The sequence below is a fragment of the Elephas maximus genome, chromosome 16 (genome assembly GCF_024166365.1).
Source record: "Elephas maximus indicus isolate mEleMax1 chromosome 16, mEleMax1 primary haplotype, whole genome shotgun sequence".
NCBI classification, from domain to species: domain Eukaryota; kingdom Metazoa; phylum Chordata; class Mammalia; order Proboscidea; family Elephantidae; genus Elephas; species Elephas maximus.
The window spans coordinates 15,056,065-15,079,818 of NC_064834.1; the positions used below are offsets into that span (position 1 = coordinate 15,056,065).

Genomic DNA, 23,754 nt, shown 5'->3' on the forward strand with positions numbered 1-23,754 from the left:
CAGAATTGAGGAAATGGAAGTCAGAGTTAGTGAGATTGAAGATAAAACACTTGGCACCAATATATTCGAAGAAAAATCAGATAAAAGAATTTAAAAAAATTAAGAAACCCTGAGAATCATGTGGGAGTCTATCAAGAGAAATAGCCTACAAGTGATTGGAGTACCAGAACAGGGAGGGATAACGGAAAATACAGAGAGAATCATTGAAGATTTGTTAGCAAACGCTTCCCTGATATCATGAAAGATGAGAAAATATCTATCTAAGATGCTCATCGAACCCCACATAAGGTAGATCCGAAGAGAAAGTCACCAAGACATATTGTAATCAAACTTGCCAAAACCAAAGATAGAGAATTTTAAGAGTGGCTAGTGATAAATGAAAAGCCCCCTACAAAGGAGTGTCAGTAAGAATAAGCTCGGACTACTCATCAGAAACAATGCAGGCAAGAAGGCAATGGGATGACATATATAAAATATTGAAGGAAAAAAATTGCCAACCAAGAATCATATATCCAGCAAAACTGTCTCTCAAATATGAAGGCAAAATTAGAACATTACCAGATAAACAGAAGTTTAGGGAATTTGCAAAAACCAAACCAAAATTACAAGAAATACTAAAGGGAGCTCTCTGGTTAGAAAATCAGTAACATCAGGTAACAACCCAAGACTAGAACACAGGACAGAACAACCAGATGTCAACCCAGATAGGGAAATAAAAAAAAAATAAATCAAGATAAATGCTCAAAACAGGGAAATGGCGATGCCATTATGTAAAAGATGACAACGTTAAATCAATAAAGAGGGACTAAAAAATGTAGTCATGGATCCTTCACATGGAGAGGAAGTCAAGGCAATATAAAGAGATAAAAGTTAGGTTTAAACTTAGAAAAATAGGTGTAAATATTAAGGTAACCACAAAGGAGACTAACAATCCTACACATCAGAATAAAATACAAGAAAAACAAAGACTCAGCAAAAACAAAATCAACAACAATGAAAAAGAGGAAAAAACAGTATATAGAGAAAAATTACTCGGCGCAGAAAATAAAGTGGAAAAAAGAAACCGTCAACAACACAAAAAAAGACATCAAAATGACAGCACTAAACTCATACCTATCTATAATTATGCTGAATATAAATGGACTACATGCTCAAATAGACAGTGGCAGGATGGATTAAAAAACACAATTTGTCTATATGCTGCCTAAAAGAGACACACCTCAGACTTAAAGACACAAACAAACTCATCTATAGGACACCAAATGGTCAAAAATTATTCCAAAGAAAAGATGAGAAGGTAAGGGGGGCAGGGAAACTAGGTTAATGGAAATGATACAATCAGAATGGAATGAATGAGAATAATGACACATTGTGAAAAATGGAACCAATATCACTGAATAATTTGTGTAGAAATTGTTAAATGGGAACCTAATCTGCTATGTAAACTTTACCTTAAACACAAATATTACTTTTTTAAAGGGCAGATGTGCACTCAGATTGAATTATATGCTAAATTTTTTTTAATTGTACTTTAGTTTTTTTAGATGAAGCTTTACAGAACAAACTGGTTTCTCATCAAACAATTAGCACACATACTATTTTGTGATGTTGGTTACCAACCCCACAAAATGTGAACACTCTTCCCTTCTCAACTTTGGGTTCCCTATTACCAGCTTTCCTGTTCTGCTCCCCCGCCTCCACCTTCTAGTCCTTGCCCCTGGGCTGGTATACCCCTTTAGTTTCGTTTTGTTTTATGGGCCTGTCTAATATTACTGAGCTAAAAGAGTATCCTGGGGCCCTACTCTCGAGGTTTCTCCAGTCTCTGTCAGACCGGTAAGTCTGGTTTGTTTGTTTGTTTGTTTTGTGAGTTAGAATTTTGCTCTACATTTTTCTCCAGCTCTGTCCAGGATCCACCACTGTGATCCCTGTCAGAACAGTCGGTGGTGGTAACCAGGCACCATCTAGTTGTGCTGGACTCAGTCTGTGGAGGCTGTGGTAGTCGTGGTCCATTAGTCCTTTGGACTAATCTTTCCCTTATGTCTTTGGTTTTCTTCATTCTCCATTGCTGCAGATAGTGTGAGACCAGTGGAGTATCTTAGATGGCCACTCAAAAGCTTTTAAGACCCCAGACACAACTCACCAAAGTAGAATGTAGAACATTTTCTTTATAAACTGTGTTATGCCAATTGAGCTAAATGTTCTCTGAGACCATGGTCCCCACAGCCCTCAATCTAGTAATTAGGTCCCTCAGGGAGTTCAGATGTGTCTATGGAACTTCCATGACCTTGCCTTAGACAGGTTGTGCTGGCTTATTGTGTACTGTTTATCGTTTACCAAAGTTACCACTTACCTATTGTCTATTTAGTGTTTTTCCCTCTCACCTCTCCCCTCCCTCGTAACCATCAAAGGTTGTTCCTTTTCATGAGTTTTTATAGTAGTGGTCTCATACAATATTTGTCCTTTTGTGATTGACCTATTTCACTCAGCGTATTGCCCTCCAGATTCATCCATGTTATGAGATGCTTCACAGATTCATCATTTTTTGTCACTGCATAGTACTCCATTATGCGAATGTACCATAGTTTGTTTATCCATTCATCTGTTGATGGGCATCTAGGTTGTTTCCATCTTTTTGCTGTAGTGAACAATGCTGCAATGAACATGGGTGTCCGTATGTCTATTTGTGCATATGTCTAGCCATCTATTCAATGGCTCTTACTTCACTAGGATATATTCCTAGGAATGAGATTGCTGGATCATATGGTATTTCTATTTCTAGCTTTTTAAGGAAGCACCATGTCGTTTTCCAAAGTGGTTGTACCATTTTGCATTCCCACCAGCAGTTATGCTAAACTTTAGTAAATTGAAGGCTTCCCATGTGAAAAAAAATGAAGTGTACCAAGTGTGAGACAGTAGGGAAAAACAGGAGAGTGTTTTCCTGTTTAAAGAGATTCATATTCAGAATTTTAAAAAACACATGAAGAACATATCTAAAAGCTAATGTAGTCTCCAGTTGGTGCAGCCTGAAGTACAAGCATAGAATATGGAATGAGATGAGCAGTCTGGAACTGCCATCTTTTGCAGAGACTTACATAACCAGTGGGTTTGTTTTGCTTCTAGATCAAAACATATCAAAATAAAGAGCATGTTTTTATTATCATAATTACTTCTGCATTTATACTGGAGACCGTGAGGCATGATGAAAAGGTTATCTACGTTGAAATCAGTGTTGACCTGAGTTCACCTTCTATTTCTTCCACATATTAGCTGTGTGATTTTGAGCTAGTGATTTAATGGCTTTGAGCCCCAATTTCTTCCTCTGTTTAAATAATAAAAGGTTTCACTGAAAGTATAAAGTCATATAATAAACAGCTTTAAATTATCTAGCTCAATGCTTGGCACCTAGTAACTCCTCTGTGAAAGACAGCATTCAGATAGGTAGGAAAAATTTGAGAAGCAGCAATAAATAGATAAAAATCAAATCTCCCGAACTGCATCCCTTCCCAGCAATTGAGGTTGTGACCTAAGAAGAGCAAACCTGTTGGAGACCAATATCAAGTGAAGCAGGCATTGGAAGCAGACAGGCACAGGATTCATCCAGGCACCAGAAAGCCAGGAGCTTACCAGCCTGGCTGGCTGAAGATGGAATTTAAGCCCAGAAGATACTGCTGTTGACAAATTCATGGGCAAAATGGGAATGTAGACTCTGTACAATAATGCGTAACATACATGATTTTTTACTTTTTTGTCTGTATAATCTATTTTTTTTACTTTTTTCTCTGTATTATCTATCTGTATATCTGTATAGATAGACCTTTTTTTAGTAAGAATGGCATTAACTGCTTAATGGGTACAGAGTTTCTGTTTGAGGTAATGAAAATGTTTTATTAACAAATAGTAGTGATCATTGTGAATATAATTAATTAAAGCCACTGAGTTGTACACTTAAAAATGGCAAATTTGCTGTTATATGTATTTTGTCACCCAAAAAAAGAATAACATTAACTGAAATTTTAATTCAAAGGTATTAGGATATATCGGATATTTTATTTTTATTTACTCTCTAGGGCTGTATAAATTTGAAGCACCAAAAGAAGGAAGTATCATAGTTTGTTGTTTTTTTTTTATCAGAAACATTCAATACGATGAGAAAGAAGTCCTGTTAAATTAGTTTTACTCCAGTGCAGAAACTATATTATATTTTGATTGATCTAGGGTCATTAAGGGGCCCTGGTGGCACAGTGGTTAAGAGCAATGGGTTTGGTTTGGGGAGGAGCACTAAAGAAGCTAGCTTGTTTTAAGGCAAGACAGATTTTCAGCTTCTTCCTTTCCAACAATATGTCTTACCCCAGACAGACTTTCTTGTCCAGGTAAATAATACTGTATTTAAGCAACAACATTAACAGTAAATGGTTAAGGGAATGGGGTCTAAGAACGCAGAGTTAAAGTATTTAAGATAAAAGGTGTTGAAACTCAAAGATAGACAAGCTCTGTCTTCACCGGTCACAGTAAAATTCTGTTCTGGTTTTAAGGAGTATTGCTGAAAGATCGATCTAGGTAAATACAGTGGCGTTTTGTGACCTTGATGATACTACATTTTATTGTTTAACCATCTCTTTTCCTTAAAGAATTTTTTTTTTTGGTCAGTGCCTTCTAAATGTTTTTTCTTTTTCCGTTCCTTCCTTCCTTCTTTCTTTTCTTTCTTTCTTCCTCCTTTTCTCCCTCCCTCCTTTCCTTCTTTTTTACTTGCAGCTCCTCAGAGAAATTTTGAAATTGCCTTCAAGATGTTTGATTTGAACGGAGATGGAGAAGTAGACATGGAGGAGTTTGAGCAGGCAAGTTGTCCTGAAGAGTCCCTTAAAACACATGGGGTTCCTTTCTGATGACTCTGTCGGAAACTGGTTCTGACATAAGTCAAATAGCTAATGTTTTGTTTGTTTTTAGTTTTCATTATTATAGTTTTTTATTATCAGTATCTTTAAAAATATGATCTTTGTCTTCGGGGGTTGGAAACATTACATATAAAATTACAAATATATTTTAACACATACATAAAAAAATACACAAATCATAAAAATTTACTCCAACAGTGAAGAAGAGTTGGACGATGTTGGCACTTTGTTAGTTGTGGTAATAATTCCACTTATGGAAGGTTCTGGATTATCCCTAGGAATGGCGATGGTGTTTTCATTCAGAAAATTAGCAAGAGTTGTCTTTATGATCCTTTTCTTTTTTTTCTTTATATATTTTCCCGTAACATCTCACTGCTTCCCAGATCTGCCTGTCAGCTTTAGCAGACCGATCAGTGTTTGGGTCCATGTTTTCAAGCAACTGAAGTCCCTGATTTAGTTTAGAAGAAACTTCAGCTAATCCTTTCACTGTAAAATTTTTTGACAACTTCTCTCCTTCCTCTTCCTCATTATTTCTTCTTCAGCATTTCTTTCCTCTTCAAAATCCATTCAGTCCTGGTCTGTCAATTCCCCTTCTTTGTGACCTACCAGCTGTTGCACATCGGCAGCATAAATTTCTGAATTCAGCATTCTTGTCATATGACTTTTCCACCAATCTCTTCCATCATAATATCCTGCTCAAATGCTTGTAGCACATTTATATAACTCAATAATTTTTTCCGTATCCCCTGCATGCCTTTTCCTATAACAACCCCAAGGAATATGCAGTGTTTCAACCTGCTATATGGCAGTGTTTTGAACAGTACAACAGATACATAGACCAGTGGAACAGAATTGAGAATCCAGACATAAATCCATCCACATATAAGCAGCTGATATTTGACAAAGGCCCAAAGTCAGTTAAATGGGGAAAAGACAGTCTCTTTAATAAATGGTGCTGGCATAACTGTATATCCATCTGCAAAAAAGTGAAACAAGACCCATACCTCACACCATGCACAAAAACAAACTCAAAATGGATCAAAGACCTAAATATAAAATCTAAAATGATAAAGATCATGGAAGAAAAAATAGGGACAATGCTAGGAGCCCTAATACATGGCATAAACAGTATACAAAGCATTAGTAACAATTCGAAAGAGAAACTAGATAACTGGGATCTCCTAAAAATCAAACACCTATGCTCATCCAAAGACTTCACCAAAAGATTACCTATAGACTGGGAAAAAGTTTTTAGCTATGACATTTCCAATCAGCACCTGATCTCTAAAATCTACATGATGCTATAAAAACTCAAGTACCAAAAGACAACCAGTTAAAAAATGGGCAAAGGATATGAACAGGCACTTCACTAAAGAAGACATTCAGGTAGTTAACAGATGCATGAGGAAATGCTTATGATAATTAGCCATTAGAGAAATGCAAATCAAAACTACAATGAGATTCCATCTCACTCCACCAAGGCTGGCATTAATCCAAAAAACACAAAATAATAAATGTTGGAGAGGTTGTGGAGACTGGAACACTTTTACACTGCTGGTAGGAATGTAAAATGATACAACCAGTTTGGAAACCAATTTGGTACTTCCTTAAAAAGCTAGAAATAGAATTACCATACGATCCAGCAATCCCACTCCTTAGAATATATCCTAGAGAAATAAGAGCCTTTACACAAACAGGTATATGCACGCCCATGTTCATTGCAGCACTGCTTACAATAGCAAAAAGGTGGACACAACCAAGGTGTCAATGGATGAATGGGTAAATAATGGTATATTCACACAGTGGAATACTATGCATCAATAAAGAACAGTGAGGAATCTGTGAAACATTTCATAACATGGAAGAATCTGGAGGGCATTATGCTGAGTGAAATTAGTCAATTGCAAAAGGACAAATGTCGTATAAGACCACTATTATGATAACCGGAGAAATAGTTTAAACTGAGAAGAAAATTTTCTTTGATGAATATGAGAGGGGGGAGGGAGGGAGGAAGAGGGGTACTCACTAATTAGATAAAAAAAAAAAAATTAGATAGTAGATAAGAATTATTTTAGGTGAAGGGAAAGACAACACACAATACAGGAGAGGTCAGCACAACTGGACTAAACTAAAAGCACAGAAGTTTCCTGAATAAACTGAATGCTTTGAAGGCCAGTGTAGCTGGGATGGGGGCTTGAGGACTATGGTTTCAGGGAACATCTAAGTCAATTGGCATAATGAAATCTATTAAGAAAACGTTCTGCATCACACTTTGTAGAGTGGCGTCTGGTGTCTTAAACACTAGCAAGTGGCCATCTAAGATGCCTCAATGGGTCTCAGCCCACCTGGAGTAAGGGAGAATGAAGAACACCAAAGACACAAAGTAATTATGAGCCCAAGAGACAGAAAGGACCACATCAACCAGAGACTGCATTGGCCTGAGACCAGAAGAGCTAGATGGTGCCTGGCTGCAACTGATGACTGCCCTGACAGGGAGCAGCACAACAGAGTGCCCCTGAGGGAGCAGGAGAGCAGTGGGATGCAGACCCCAAATTCTCATAAAGAGACCGGACTTAATGGTCTGACTGAGACTAGAGGGACCCCAGTGGTCATGGTCCCCAGACCTTCTGTTAGCCCAAGACAGGAGCCATTGCCAAAGCCAACTCTTCAGACAGGGATTGGACTGGACTAGGGGATAGAAAATGATACTGGTGAAGAGTGAGCTTCTTGGATCAAGTAGACACACGAGAGTATGTTGGCATCTCCTGTCTGAAGGGGAGATGAGAGAGCAGAGGGGGTCAGAGGCTGGCCAAGTGGACACGAAAATAGAGAGTGGAGGGAGGGAGTGTGCTGTCTCATCAGGGGGAGAGCAATTAGGAGTATGTAGCAAGGTGTATATAAATTTTTGTATGAGAGACTGACTTGATTTGTAAACTTAAAGCTCAATGAAAATTTGTTAAAAGTGGTTGAAATAGCAAATTTATATATATTTTTATCTTGGTAAAATTTAATTTTTAAAAAATGTATTCATAGCCCCCAAATTACTACCTGCAGCACTTTTGTGATCATTGAAAACATGTGAGAGTGGAAAAAAATTTGAGTCACCGAGTGTGCACATTCCCAACTGACGTCAAACAAGGCAACACTCTGCCTTCGTTTCAGCTCTTACACTGTTAAAAAAAAGGCCTTCTTTTCACCATCTATTTAGTGACATGTTTTTCACATATGCGTGGATTTTACTGGTGGTTTTGCTGCTTTAAGTGGCCTGCAGGGATAGTGCTGAAGTGCAAGAAGGCTGTAACGTACCAACAGAGGAAACATACGTCAGTCAGGCTTCGTTCAGGTGTAAGTGATAGTGCTGTCGGCCTTGCGTTTCATGTTAACGATCACCGATATCATACGTCCAGAAAAAGGGGGGGAATTCGTGGATCTGTACACGAGGCCGCTTCAGAAAGTACTAAAATAAATATCTGTGATGCATGTTGAAGCCATGAAAAGATGGATAGGCAACTAAATTTGTGAGTTTATGAGATGACAACTGATTTTAAAAAAGCATAATGGACGACATCGCTCTGAGGCTACAAGCCGAAGAAATGTTCGGTTATATTATGTGGATGAGGAAAATGTTAAACCTTTCTCGGCTAGTGCTGGCTGACTCACACGTTTCAAAAGCTGATCTGGCATGAAAAACATTAAAACTTACACATGGCCAGGTTCTGCAGATCAGGAGGTTGCAGAAGAATTTTCAAACTGCTTGCTAAGTGTTACACCGGAAAAGAGTTACATGGAAGAATCGGTTTCCAGTGTTCCGCCAACCTGTTCCTTGGTTTTCGTGGGGCAAGCCAAGGTCGAGGGGCTGAACCACACAGAGCACTGCCACATCACACTTTCTGCAGCTCCATTGACAGTAAGGTTTTAGTTCATGTTTTTATAAGATTTTAGACACTGAATCTTTGTTTAATTTTTTTCCAGAGCCGCCTTTGTTTGCATTACTGTGTTGTATAGAAACTGTTATTACCAGATGCTTGCGGGAACCTAACCCTATATTTCCCCTAGGAGCAGTGATTTCGTGTTTGCGGTCACTTTATTGAACGTAACTACTGCCAAAACTGAAAATTGCCTATGCTTTTTTTTTTTTTTTTAAGTTTTAATGATGGACTAATGGACCACAACTACCACAGCCTCCCCCAGACTGAGTCCAGCACAACTAGATAGTGCCCAGCTACCACCACTGACTGCTCTGACAGGGATCCAGACAGAGCTGGAGAAAAATGTAGAACAAAATTCTAACTCACAAAAAATGACCAGACTTAGTGGTCTGACAGAGACAGGAGAAACCCGGCGAGTATGGCCCCCAGACACTTTTTAGCTCAGTAATGAAGTCACTCCTGAGGTTCATCTTTCAGCCAAAGATTAGACAGGCCCATAAAACAAAACAAGACTAAAGGGGCACACCACCCAAGGGCAAGGACAAGAAGGCAGGAGGGGATAGGAAAGCTGGTAACGGGGAATCCAAGGTCGAGAAGGGGGAAGTGTTGACACACCGTTGAGTTGGCAACCAATATCACAAAAGAATATGTGAATTAGTAAATGAGAAACTAATTTGCTCTGTAAACCTTCATCTAAAACACAATAAAAAAAAGAAGTTTTAATGAAAGAACACTACTAGTAGTAATAGTTTACACAGGACAGTATTTGAGCCATGCCATTGTTAGTCATTACTGAAGGTGACTTAATACTAATTTTCCCTAAAAATACTCACTGTTCCCAATCGCTTGCACACAAAATCTCAGCACTGCAGTTTTGCTGCTCACAAACAGTTTCCAACGAAGAAAGACTAAAATGCCTCTGTGGGAATGATATAAGCTGCAATATTTATAGCCACAGGCGAGATTTAAATCATGGCAGATCCTGACGTTGCTGCCCAATACTGGTGCACTCATAGAGACCCATAGGGCTTCCAAAGAGCAGCTGGTGGATTCAAACTGCAGACCTGTGGTTAGCAGCCATAGCTCTTAACCACTTTACTACCAGGGCTCCTGTGGTTCACTGGTATTGGGAAATTCTTAGGTTCTTACACACTGACAGGCAAAATGAATTGTGCAGTGACTTTAAATAGAAGAAGCATTGTTCTGATTATCCTGTATTTGAATTTAAAGTCTAAAAAACTTCAACTTAAATAATTATAAAATCTGTTGTGTACATGTCTTTCAGGTCTCCATGCGTTTGAGAAATGAATGATTCTAAACTTGTTTATATGCAAAAACACGAACCCGCCCCCGAAAAAGCATAGCTACAATACTTATGATCTCATCCTAGAGATATTTGAGCTATACGGAGCCTTAGACATCATGTACTCTGACCCTGAACTTTTCCAATGAGAAAACTAAGGCCCAAAGAGGTTAGATGACTTGCGTATATCCTCCTTTCACGAGAGTAGCAAAATCAGACCCCATGTCTCCTGACTCCCTGTCCAATGTCTTTCTATTATACTATCCCACCCTTTAGAGAGCCAGAGGCATATGTTAATATCTCTTCTTCATAGTGTATGCTATTTGACTTATAGATTAAATAGGAAAAACTAAACAGCCATTATAACAAATGAAAAAAACAAAAAACAAAACTCACTGCTATCAAGTTGATTCCGACTCATAGCAACCCAATAGGACAGAGTAGGGCTGCTCCCTAGGATTTCCAAGGCTGCAAATCTTTACGGAAGCTGACTGCCATATCTTTCTCCGTTGGAGCAGCTGGTGGATTCGAACCACTGACCTGGCTGGCAGCCAAGTGCTTAACCACTGCACCACCAGAGGTTCTTCACTGTCACAGATAGCATGTTCTTACTGAGGAATAAGTGGATTCTCTGATAGTGTTTACAGTGGGTCATCCATTGTGAAGACTTCACCTGTGACTCTCTTCATCTTTGAGACTTCACAACCCTCATCCTTTCTTCCATACTTCACTGCTACCTATAGATCTTTTTGCTACTATGTTGTTACCTCCGCCCATCTGTCAGTTTGTCTAACTGAATTTTTGAAAAGATAAATGAATTTTATAAATTATATAAAAACTTGGAATTGCAAATGATTTTGAAATATCTACTTCATTGCTCTCTTTTAGTTATGCATGTCAACTGATGTAATATTCTTCTGGGGAAAAAATCAAATTCTTTGCCTGTTAGCAACATAGTGTACTATTTATTAAGCTGTACTGGAGTGATCTCAGTTATACTTCCTTCAGGTCTAAAGAAGGTGATGGGTTTATGTTCATATCAGTATGGTAGTATTGCTAAGTACCTAACCTAAATTATAATAACTGCGTCACTTATTGAACACTCGGTCTGTGGAACCCTTTACTCTAGGAATGCATGCGTGTACAATCTCCCTTTAAAGAAACTGTGTAAATATGAGTGATACTGTTTCCATTTTACACAAAGAAACTGAGACTCAGATGCTGGGTAACTTTGCTCAAGTAGATTTAACTACTGAGTAGTAAGTAGTAGGTTTGAAGAGGCCTTTCCTGACTACGGAAACCGTGGTAACATAGTGGTTAACAGCTATTGCTGCTAACCAAAAAGGTCAGCAGTTTGAATCCACCAGGAGCTCCTTGGAAAACTCCATGGGGCAGTTTTACTCTGTAATACAGGGTCGCTATGAGTCAGAATAGACTCGGTGGCAACTGGTTTGGTTGGTTTGGTTCCTGACTACAAAGCCTTTGCTCTCTCCACTTCATCGTGCTGTTGGATTGAAAGATTGCCCACTAAGTTAGGAACATATAAAGACTTTGTATTTGAAGAAATACATCACTGACAAGATAAAATTCTTTGCAGATACATGGCTTAAACCTTTTTTCATAAATATTTTCAGCGTTTCAGTGGCTTAACACAATGGGAGTTTCTTACTCTATATAACTCTAATAAAACAGATATAGATGGCTCTCCATGCATAGATTCAGGGACCTAGGCTTTTTACATATTGTGACCCTGCACATTGATTGTGTGGCTTCCACGGTAGCATCAGAAGGAAAAAGAGTTTGAAGGATTATACTTGAGAGGTTTTTATGGACCAGGCCTAAAGCGACTCATAACACTTCTCTTGCATTCTGTTGGCTAGAACTCAGTGCAGCGGCCATATGTGATCCCAAAGGAGGTTGTGTAATAGAGTCTAGCTGGTGCCTAGGAAGGAGAGGAAATTAGTCTGGGAAACAACTAGCCAGTCTCTGACACAGCATCCTTAGTATGTAACGAAATCTTATAAATTAGTAAGGAAAAGAGAAGTATCTTCTCCCCTCCCCACAGGAAAACGGGCAAAGGCATTGCACAAAAGAAGAAATACAAATGACCAATAAAAACCCGTTGCCGTCGAGTTGATTCCAGCTCATAGTAACCGTATGAGTAGAGCTGCCCCATAGGGTTTCCGAGGAGTGGCTGGTGGATTCGAGCTGCTGACCTTATGGTTAGCAGCTGTAGCTCTTAACCACTGCTCCACATATGAAAAGATGCTTCATTTAGTAAAACTCAAAGAAATGTAAATTAAAACAACAGTGAAATACCATTTTTGATCTTTCAAATTGGTACATTTAAAGATAATAGCAAGTGCTGGCTAGAGTATGGGAAAATAAGCACACTCATTAATTGTTGGTGGATATGTAAATTGATTCAGCCTTTCTGGGGAGCCTAGTGGCACGGTGGTTAAATGCTTTTCTGCTAAAAGGTCAGTGGTTCAAACCCACTAGGTGCTACTCGGGAGAAAGATGTGGCAGTTCACTTGTATAAGGATTACAGCCTTGGAAACCCTGTGGGGCAGTGCTGCTCTGTCCTATAGGGTCACTATGAGTCGATATCAACTCCACAGCAATGGGTTTGGTTTGGCAATATGTATCAACATTTTAGGTGCATGCCCTTCGATCTACCAATTCTTTTAAATATTTATTCTAAGGAAATAAATGGATAAGAGCACAAACATATAAATTAAATATAAAGTAAATGTCCGTTGCTACTTTGTTAATAAAACAAGTTTAATGTCCATCAGTGAGGGATTGGTTAAATTCCATATGATAAAATATTGTGCAGCCATTAAAAAGTGTAAAGTAGGTACATATGTATTAACATTGAACAAGTCATGTTGTAAAATAAAAAAGATGGGTTACAGAATAGAGCCCCATTTATGTAAAAGAATGTCTTTTTTTTATGTATATCAATGAGTACATATACAGAAAAAAGATCTGAAAGTAATAAATAGGTGTTAACAGTTATCTGGAGGGCAGGATTGTGGGAGATTACCACTTCCTACTTTATTTCTGTATTTTTTGCCTTTTTATTATAATAAGCAGAGATTAATCTTATAAGAAAAATGCTATCTTAAAAAAAAAGAAGTCTCTTTTTTTTGTAGTTGCAGGTAACAGATAAAATAAATAAAAGACATTTAATTGGGGTAAATCAGTTGTTATAAATCTTAAATTTTTAAGTAATATGTTTTTCTAATTGGCACTTTAAAAATTGTCATCCAAAGGGTATATGTATTATTCTTTATTATTTATCTTTATATATCCCTATTTTAATTTTCTGGATAGCTGTTTTTTGTTGTTGTTGTTCAGCTAATAAGGAGGTAGAAATGACCACAGAAGCTGGTCTCTTAAAAAAAGTTACAGCAATGAAACTTGCTTCAGAAATCTCGTCTACGTAGTTAGGCCACTTGTCGCTAGCCTCAAAAATTATCCTTCCTGAAAACACTCCCTTAAAGCATACTCAAAGATTGAACTAATTCTGCATGTTTTCTTGGAGAGTTTTTCATAACTTCTTCATATTTCATGTATCACTCTCATAAATGTGTTACAGCTCTTGGATGTCAAGTGTTTGCCTGTAGCTCTCCTGCTCCTCTTACCACAATCACAGAGTCAGAAAGTGAGAGGTGTGAATTTTTTACAAACCTCCTGAGATATGGGTGGTATTACTGTGAGGTTGATAATTTTTCACCTAGTTCAGTGAGAGAAGGAGGTTTTGAGTCTCTCAAAAACAATTTTTTTTCTTTTTCTGAAGAGAGATATTCCAAGCGCATCCCAATTTTAAAGGTGCCAGGCTGCCTGTGCTAGAATCTTGTTTGTTACTTGCCAGCCACATGACGTTGAGTAAGCAATATTTAATTCTCTGTGCTTCCGTCTTCTCATCTGTAAAATGAGGCTAATAATAGGACTTACCTCATACAATTGCTGTGAGAATTAAGAGATATTTGTAACACAGTGCAGCAAAATAATAAACAGTTAATAAAGTCAATTATTATTCTTACTTTCCTATATTTTTTTCATGTTTTAATTTTTTTTCCTGGGTTGGGGTTTGCTTCTTTATTAGGTTCAGAGCATCATTCGCTCCCAAACCAGCATGGGTATGCGTCACAGAGACCGTTCTACTACCGGTAACACCCTCAAGTCTGGCTTGTGTTCAGCCCTCACAACCTACTTTTTTGGAGCTGATCTCAAGGGGAAGCTGACCATCAAAAACTTCCTTGAATTTCAGCGTAAACTTCAGCATGATGTTCTGAAGCTAGAGGTGGGTATTCCTTGGACTTTAGGGGGTGGGGGCGCTATCCATCACACGTGCCCATTGAAGCCCCTGGGTTGAGAGAACCTGTACTGTGGGCATCCTTTCAGTCTACCTCCAGCTATGGGAACTGATGGATTTGAACCTTATCAGTCATCTACAAGCTGACAGCAGGGAGAAAATAACATGATCCGTGAAAATGTCATGCAGCAAGGTGGTTCTGGGGCTGAGAGCCAGGAATCTAAATTGAAAATCTTAGTTGTCTTTGGATACCCAGCTTGGCGAGAAGGAAACTCGGAGTTCAGAGCAGCTCTCAGTCTGACTCAGCAGATTGTTTATTGTCCCCAGCTTTATGTTTATTGTCTGGAAGGCACCAGGAGGTAGAGGTGACGGAGGTAATAAACAGCTCTTACTGCGAATTTTACAAAGGTAATAAGCAGCTGGAAACACAGAATATCAAAATAAAAATATATGTGCTCAGAGTCACAAAGGTACCTTACTGTATTTAGAAATTTACAAATTCCTTTTTCGCTCGGTTTAGACCCTTAATCTATTCACTCCCTAGACACAGTTCTCTGAGAGCGTTACAGTGTTTTGTGTGTGTAGTTATTGAATTACGTGTGTTTTGGGCTAACTGGCCACTGATTCTATTCAAAATATTCATCAGATACTTTCTGTGCTTGCTTTTGTCTGGAGACAAAATACGAAGTCTCTTGTTTCTTGAGATTTTTTAAAATTCCCTTATACTAATGTTTCTCAACCTCTTTTTTTAAAATACAAGCCCTACTTTAATATTATTTCAGTTTCAAAACATTAAATAGTATGACTAAAAACACATGAAAATATTGACGAAAGAACTACTTTGTTTTCAAACTACATATATTACACCTCTGTCGGCTTTCCCCGTCTTCCCGCAAGATTCTGATATATTACTCCCACCCCTTCCACCCACCGAAACTGATTAAGACAGTTTGAAAAATCTCAACTGAATTCCCGTTATCGGTAGGAGTGTGCTTTAATATTATATTCTAGGAGAGGAATCAAAAAATCAGGTCAGACTTTGGAAGGTGCTCTTGTACTTGCTTTTGAAAAAGATGTCATTGATAGAGATTTTACCTCAGAAAACAAAGTAATGGGTCTTATAATTAAACCAAGCTCCTTGAGAAGGCGCCTCTATTCCTTATAATAAGTGGCAAGTGCTTCATGTGCTTCATAGATGGTAAAAGTTGGGTAAGCATTTACTAAATGGAAAAGCTTCGCAGTTTCTGCCTTAAAAGCTTCGCAGTTTCCGCCTTGGATCTGCAGCAGGCACGGCTGGGCTGGCGGCTCTGTCTGTCTAGTGCAGAGCACAAGGCGAAGCCTCGGGAAAGGCGTTTGCAAGAAAGGGGGTTAAAGGTTTGGATTTTGAGGGTTTTTCTTTACTACATGCACAGTAAATGAAACAGTGATATACCTGGTTAGCAAATAAATTACCTGGAAAGATTTTCAACAAAAATAACTGACGTGAAACAGATTATCTGATCAGCTCTTGTTTAACCAGAAAATTAGCGGTAATATTTCAGTTTCTAAATATTCCAGTTTGTTGAAGTTTTGCTTTTGTCTGGTTGTCCATGAAGGGCATTATCTTCGGAATAATAGCAATACTCTGATTCCCATCACTTACCTTGCCACAGTAAACCACTGGAGATTTGTGGAGTTCAAAATAAAACCACATGAAATGGAGTGAATGGTATGCCCAATAACATCTAAGCATTAGACTTCTAGAACTTTATTTGGAAATGTTAATGCTACTGTCTTCGCTTCATGGAGAATTCTCAGGCAGTGAATTTTATTTTGTTCACTGATTTATATTGAATAGGGTATTTTTGTGTATAAGATATCCTAGAGATGCTACAACCAAAAGATATAGAAAAACACGTTGTATTTACCTTTGTTAAGTTTGCATTCTTATAGAAATAGAGTATTCCAAAAAGAAGGAAATAGGCCTCATCCAACAATTTTTGTGCAAGAGTTGGCATGTACTAGAATTCAGGACATGTGCCTTGATCCCTAGCGTGCATACCTGGAATGGTCCTCTTTGAAAACATTTTAACATGATCTGGGAATGTGAATGAGTTGAACTGTTTGATTATGTAATTACAGTTTAACACAAATCCATAAAATGTAGTTAGAGAATAAAACACAAAGTAAGGTAGGTACATTTAACAGATTTTGAATAATGTAGGGTCATCGAGAGGGCTGAGCAGGTGCCAGCCTGACTGCAGTCTAGCCTAACACTCATTCCTAGAAAAGCAAGAGGGAGTCTAAAGATGCAGAGCCTGAGGCATGTGTCTTTCATCCTAACACGTTATGGAGCTGAAAGCCCGTTAGCGTATTGAGTAGATAGCCAATGAGATAGAAACATGTAAAGGAGATTAGGGATTTCATACATGTGTACCTGCTAGGTTATTCCCAAACACAGAAGAACATAGATTAAAAGGTAGTCATATCTACGATACTTATTGTAGAAAGCACACTTCCGTTTGATATTAACTTAGAATTATCTGTAGGCCTTGGGCTGAGATGTACCGAAGTTGTTCCTGTGAACCAGTCAAAAATGAAGTTTTTAGAGACAGGCAGTTCGTTGTTTGAGGGAACCAGCAGCGTGTAGTAAGTGTTCTTTCCTTCCATAGAATGGCACAGGACTCATGAATAAGTGCCTTCTTATTGATAACCCCTTATTTAGAGTTTTAACAGTCAGTATTGTTTCTTGTCAGCTAGATTTGTAATTCTTTCAGGAGGGTGAATACACCTACTCCTCACTTACCGACTATCTCGTTATCTGACATTTCTTATTTACAATAGTAAAAAACGTACCATCCAACTATTTTGCTCATTAACAACATACATCTGACAATAACAAACACTGAGGTGTGACATGAGAGTAATGCTGGCTGTGATGGCTTTGTGTCAAGTTGGCTGGGTCATGATTCTCGGTGGTTAGACAGTTATGTAATAATGTAATTTGGTAGTTACATAGTGATGTAATATGACGGTTATATAATGATGTAGTCATCCTTCATTTTGTGATCTAATGTGGTCGTTCTCCATTTCCACATAATGACCTGGTCTAACCTAACCATCTCAATAACTAAGGAGTGGACATAGCAGAAAAACCATGGGCTTTGGTGCTAGTGAGACCTTGGTTAAAATTTTGATTGAGTCACTCACACGTATGACCTCAGATGAGTTATTTATCCTCTCAGAGCCTGGCTTCTCATTTGTAAAATAGGGCAGTGGCTAAGTGAGATGATGTTATACGCCTGACGCCACCTGGTGTATGCTATGCCTTTAGCACGCATTCCTTCACTTTCTCTTGTATGCCCTCTGCTGCCTAGTATGATGGTAGGCACATAGTGGGCACCTAAACAGGCCATCTCAGATGAATGATTGAAAGCCTTTACTTCCATTTTGAAATCATTTTCTAACAAAACATCTGGAAAGTGGCACCGATTTTTGTTTTTATTGAAACACTTTCAATTTCACTTTTCAAAGTTAGGTCATTTCTCTCCTTGCTGAATATGAAATATAATCTCATCATCAAAGCTGAGAGGAAAATGGAAATGATTGATAGTATCTTAATAACTTTCCTATGGCTTTTATAATTCCATCATTTTTTCTCTTACTAGTTTTATTTCAATACTTAGTTATCCACTTTGAAATTTCAGATCAAGGAGATTTATTTTTCCATTTAGTTGTTTCTGTCTTTCTTCTCACCACAGTAGCTTTGAGAGTGAGGAGAATGGTATTTAGCTGTCAGATTTCATTTCCAGAGGGGACAGGGAGGAGGGAGAAGTCCATGAATATGTACTGGTGCCTGCTATGAGCCAGGTACCTTACATATATTACCTGCCTTTTGAATTTTCGTGCCAACCCTGTGATGTTTGATGGTTTTATACCTATGTTACAGATGTAGAAATTGCAACTCAAAGAGGTAAGTCACTTGCTAAAAGCCACACAGTTATTTAAATGGTAGAGCCAGGATTCCAACTCAGGTCTGCTCCATGCTGACTTTCAGATTGAGCTATTCTACTTCTTCTCTGATTAACTTAGTAACTTTTAGTCTGTGATGAGATTTCTGCCTGGCTTATGTGGGGTGGCATGCTAAAGAAAAATAAAATTTTCTGAATTTTAGGGTCAGAAAAATATCAGATTTTTCTTGAATATCTACAGTTTTCCTTCCCCAGCACCACCTTCTCCTAGTCCCTTTGCTGCTCAAGTTGAGTCTTATCACTAAAAAGAAACACACTGTTCTTTTGTGTTTGTACAGTGCTACCTAAGTTAGCAATTTAATTTCTCCTCATGACAACCATAAGCTCACTAGATTAAAAGAAAAAAACATTTTAATGCTCTTAAGTTTATACTAGTAAAAGAATTTTATTATTATGAACAAATATAAAAGTTGTATGTTTCTGTAGTGGGGTTGTGATTGTTGTTTATGATTTGTTTTATTCTGCCCTTCTTTTTCTACTTGGGAACTCAAAAAAGATGGGCTTGAAGAATGACTCAAGAATACACAGTTGGTTTTTAAAAATCTCCTTTGAGGTTATTAAAAATTCCATCTCAAGCTACCAAGAATTATTGAGTTAGACTCCTTGGAGACGGCTGCCAAGTCTAATTCCAGTTAATATATTCATTGATTTCTTGAAGGCTACAGCAAGTGGGATGTCATTCAAAAAATGAAAGGCGATAGAGAATTCTTTGAAAGATTGTGATTAATTTGGGAGAGAAGGGAAAATGGGCCTGTCATTATGCCAAAGAAAAGTAAAAACTAGTTTATAGTCCAACACCCGAATATACAACAAGGATACTGAAAGTGTGCCAGCTAATACAATTCCAGTCTGTAGCAGAATCTTTATAAGTTCGGGGTTCACATACTTATTGCATAACCAGTGAGATTATCACATTTTAAGAAGACACGATATCAGTCATCTGAAGGCAAATTAAATGTGATTCAAAGGAAAACAATGACTGTCATATTCCCAGTCTTTAAGAAAAAATAGTGACTTTAACTGGATTTGTTCAGTCAGGAGAAAAGTCAAAGAGGAAACATAAAGAACCATGCTTGTTACTCTCATCTGTCAACAAAAAACTAAAAGGTTTAAGCTAACCAAACCAAAACCAAACCCACTGCCATCGAGTCGATTCCGACTTGTAGCGACCCTATAGGACAGAGTAGAACTGCCCCATAGAGTTTCCAAGGAGCGCCTGGTGAATTTGAACTGCCGACCTCTTGGTTAGCAGCCATAGCACTTAACCACTATGCTACCGGGGTTTACAGTTTTAAGCTACTTAGCATTAATGTCAGTTAAATATTAAAGAACTTTTTGGAAAATATATAACTACAACTAGATGATTAAAATGACTAAGGAAATTTCAGGATCACTTAACCTATAAATAGTCAAGCTAACAGCTTCGAGCCTGTCTCTTTGAAGTGCTAACCAAACAAACCAAACCCACCACCACTGAGTTGATTCCAACTCATAGCAACCCCATAGGGTTTCCAAGTCTGTAAATCTGTGTGGAAGCAGACTGCCACATCTTTCTCCAGTGGAGCCACTGGTGATTTCGAACCACCGACCCTCGGTTAGCAGTCAAGTGCGTTAGCCACTGCACCACCAGGGCTCCTTAAAGTGCTAAAGTAGACTTAACTACTCTCTTGCCCTGATGCAGAGGACCATATTAAGGGGTAAACCTCAGCTCCTTTCCAAGCCAAAAGATGATGGGAAAGGATACCAGAAGGCAAGAGGGCTTTTAATCAAGCAGTTGATAGAACTAGACACTCCTGGCAAAGCAAAATATTTTACTCTAATAGTCTTTTTTTTTTTTTTTTTTTTTCTGGAAAAGGGGCTTTATTTTGTAAACTGAATGATGAGAGTTGACTCTTGGTTTAATTAAGACCAAGAACTGAAATGAAGTGTTCAGTGAGGTTTCCAGTTTTGCCTCTATGAAGCTAATGTGGATAGTAATAAATCTATAGCTTCTTATTCTGTCCTCTGAATTTTCCAGAAATTGTTGAAAGGGTTTATGACAGAGTACATATCTCTTTATGTATTTATAGCTTCAGCTAACCAAGTATATGTTTAAAAGTATTTAAAAAAAAAAAACTATTAAAATAGCAACAATAATAATCCCCGCTATAGGTAAATTGCAACTTTTATATTTGGTCACAATAATAAAATTCTTTTGCAAGTACATTTTTTCTAAAGAGTTTAAAACATTTAGTCAACATGAACTGCTTTATCCTTATAAAGCTCTGATGAGGAAAGGCCATAGAAAATATAATTTTCCCAAATATTAAAAAAAAAAAAAAAAAGGAAGCTGTTCCCTTCATCTGAAACTTACTGTTGTTAGGTGCTGTCGAGTCACTTCCGACTCGTAGTGACCCTGTGTACCACAGAACGAAACACTGCCGGGTCCTGCACCATGCTCACAATCGTTGTGCTTGAGCCCATTGTTGCAGCCACTGTGTCAATCCAACTTGTTGAGTGTTTTCCTCTCTTTCGCTGACCCTGCACTCTGCCAAGCATGATGTCCTTCTCCAGGGACTGATCCCTCCTGACAACATGTCCAAAGTATGTAAGAAGCAGTCTCACCATCCTTGCTTCTCAGGAGCATTCTGGTTGTACTTCTTCCGAGACAGATTTGTTAGTCCTTTTGGCGGTCCCTGGTATATTCAATATTCTTTGCCAACACCACAATTCAAAGGGATCAATTCTTCTTCCATCTTCATTATTCATGGTCCAGCTTTTGCATGCATATGATGTGATTGCAAATACCATAGTTAAAATAGTATTGTAGGTTGTGGGGAAATATGAAAACAAGAACTCAGGTGCATCGTCATACCCATTCCTCTCAAGAAAGTTTTCTTGCCTTCCAGGCAACGTCACTATTCTAGGTATAGCAAATAATTTTTATTTCCTGTTTCTTTTGAGTTATTTATTTTGATCTCTTTACTTATACCTTAAATCCAGACATCTGTTTATCTCATAAGAATTAACAAATTGTATCAGAAACTGATCTACCCAACCTGGTAGTCTTTCTTTGCCTGAGGCACTGAGGGAGGGGTGTTTTAGGAAATAATCATTGCTCAAAAAAATAGAAATGTATGCAGATAATAGAATAAAAGTTTGATTATCCTCAATAATTCCTTATAAATCAGTCATCCATGACTTGAAGTCAGCACTTTTTTTTAAAGCTAATTGTATTTTTTTCTCTGTATCACATCTTAGGCTAGGTCCCAGATTTTAGCCTGCTGAAATCAGGTTAGCTAGCTCTCAGGGTGAGATAGTTTGAGAAGATACAGGAACTACTTATGAAATCCAAAACTGAAACTCTAATTTCTTGCATTTTTCTTTCTTTCTTCAGCTCAAATTTGCAATTACTTGTGGTCTATAGGTTGTCTGCCTGTAGAATCAGACTAAAAATACTATGTTTAGTGGAATGTCCACAGTGATAGTAAAGCTGCTTCAGAGTCTAAATGCAACCTTGAGAATTACTGTATAAAAAGTATACAAAAAGTCCTTTTTTGTTTCATATCTTTTGGAGAGTGGAGTCTTAAGCGTGATATTTTATTGTTTAAAATATAACTGGGCATGATTTCTTAAAAAGGCTTAGCACTTGTGAATCTGACCTTTTGAGTTGATCATTAAAGGGCAGAAAACTGTTAGAAATTGGCATTTTTCTTTGATTTTCAGATAGCTTTGCAGTTCCAGAATCAATGACATATTAGTGATACCTTTGTAGTACTTAGCAACCTTTGGGATTTTTCTGTCAGAAGATATCTTTAATGTTACATTTTAACCTAAAAAAAGAAACTCAAGAAAAAAGGAGCTCATAAATAAATCATGAAGATTTCATCTTTCTCCGGTGGCAACTTGTCCTCTGTCATTCAAATAGTCTCATCAGCCATTTTTTGGTAGAACACAGGTGCTTCTCAAGTTATATATAAGCTGTGTATCAATGTATTAAAAGTTCATATGTCAATTATTTGTAACTCAATGCAATGACAATTAAATTTTTACTGTCACACAAAACAGAATATTTCGCTTACAATATAGCTGAAATGTAATACAGAAAAATGAAACCTAGTATAAAAGAAAATTATTGCAAATTTGTAGTTCAGTGTTTAATCTCTACATACTCTTCCAGCTGGAGCAGCCCATGGAAATAGACCTCTAACAGTCTCAAGCGTTCAGACAATAGTTTGTACCAACTATATAATAAAAATACTAGACAGTATTTCTGGAGAGCTTATCATGGCCAAACACTGTTTAAGTGCTTTATATACATTATTTCATTTAATCTTCACAACCCCTGCGATTGGCATTATAGTTTTCCACGTTTAACAAATGAAGAAGGTGATGCACAAAGAAGATAAGTAACTTGCCCAAGGCCTCACACTTAATAAATGTAGAACTGAGATTTGATTCCAGGCAGTCTGGCTCTACAGTCTGCTCTTAACTACAAGCTTTAACTAGCTTTCCAGGAGCCGTGCTAAATGCCCAGGATATAAAGATGAACAAAACATTGTCCCTGCTCCCAAGAAACTTACAAAGGTGAGATGAGCCGGCCAAAAACGCTCACGGTGTTGTAAGTACTATACTAGAGATACGTGCATGGTGCAGTGCAGGTATAGAGGAGAAATGTGTACATCAGACTATGAAGTAAGAGGCCAGGGACTACTCAGGAAAGTTTCCCCAGAGGTGGTGACATTTGAGTCAATTCTAACTCTGAAATTCATTCTGCCTAAAAAATAACCCAATAGGGTGGTTAATATTTATTCAATCTTTGTTCTGCTTGTAGAATAGACGAGAAGAGGCAGGGGAGCACTGAGCAACACTGGGACTGGAGCCAGGAGAGGGGACAAAGGACGTGACTGACCTTTCTTATCAGGTTTACCCCAAACCAGGCTTAAATTGGTGTATCTCCTAGGTGTTCTCATGTTGGTAACTCAACCCTGTGCCCTCAAGGTCAGGTCTTACAGAGATTATTACAAAGCCCATGAAAAGTGAAAGTGGGTTGGGGGGGATGTTAATAAGAAAAGAGAAACTTTGTCTAGGTTTCTCCAAGACCTAGATAGGTCTGTAGACAGATCATATTTGGCCTCAAATTGGACTTAGAATGGGGAAGGTTGGGCTAAATGATGTCTACAGTATCTGAGATTCAATGCAAATAGGTCTTTTCATTTTTATCCCTCTTACCACTTTTTTTTTTTTATAGCTATCTTTAGCTGCAGATGTCTTATTAGTCTTTAAAATATATGGAAACTTTTATGCAAACAATTAG

The 23,754-nt window shown here is 37.9% G+C and overlaps 1 protein-coding gene across 1 annotated transcript in view; it reads left to right on the forward strand.

Annotated features, from left to right (window-relative positions):
* Positions 1–23,754, forward strand: part of MICU1 (mitochondrial calcium uptake 1) — a 272,079-nt gene that overhangs the window by 127,837 nt on the left and 120,488 nt on the right. Inside the window, exons 7-8 of the mRNA XM_049854813.1 lie at positions 4,753–4,835; positions 14,239–14,436. Coding sequence (XP_049710770.1) covers positions 4,753–4,835; positions 14,239–14,436 — 281 coding nt within the window. The remainder of the gene's footprint in view (positions 1–4,752; positions 4,836–14,238; positions 14,437–23,754) is intronic.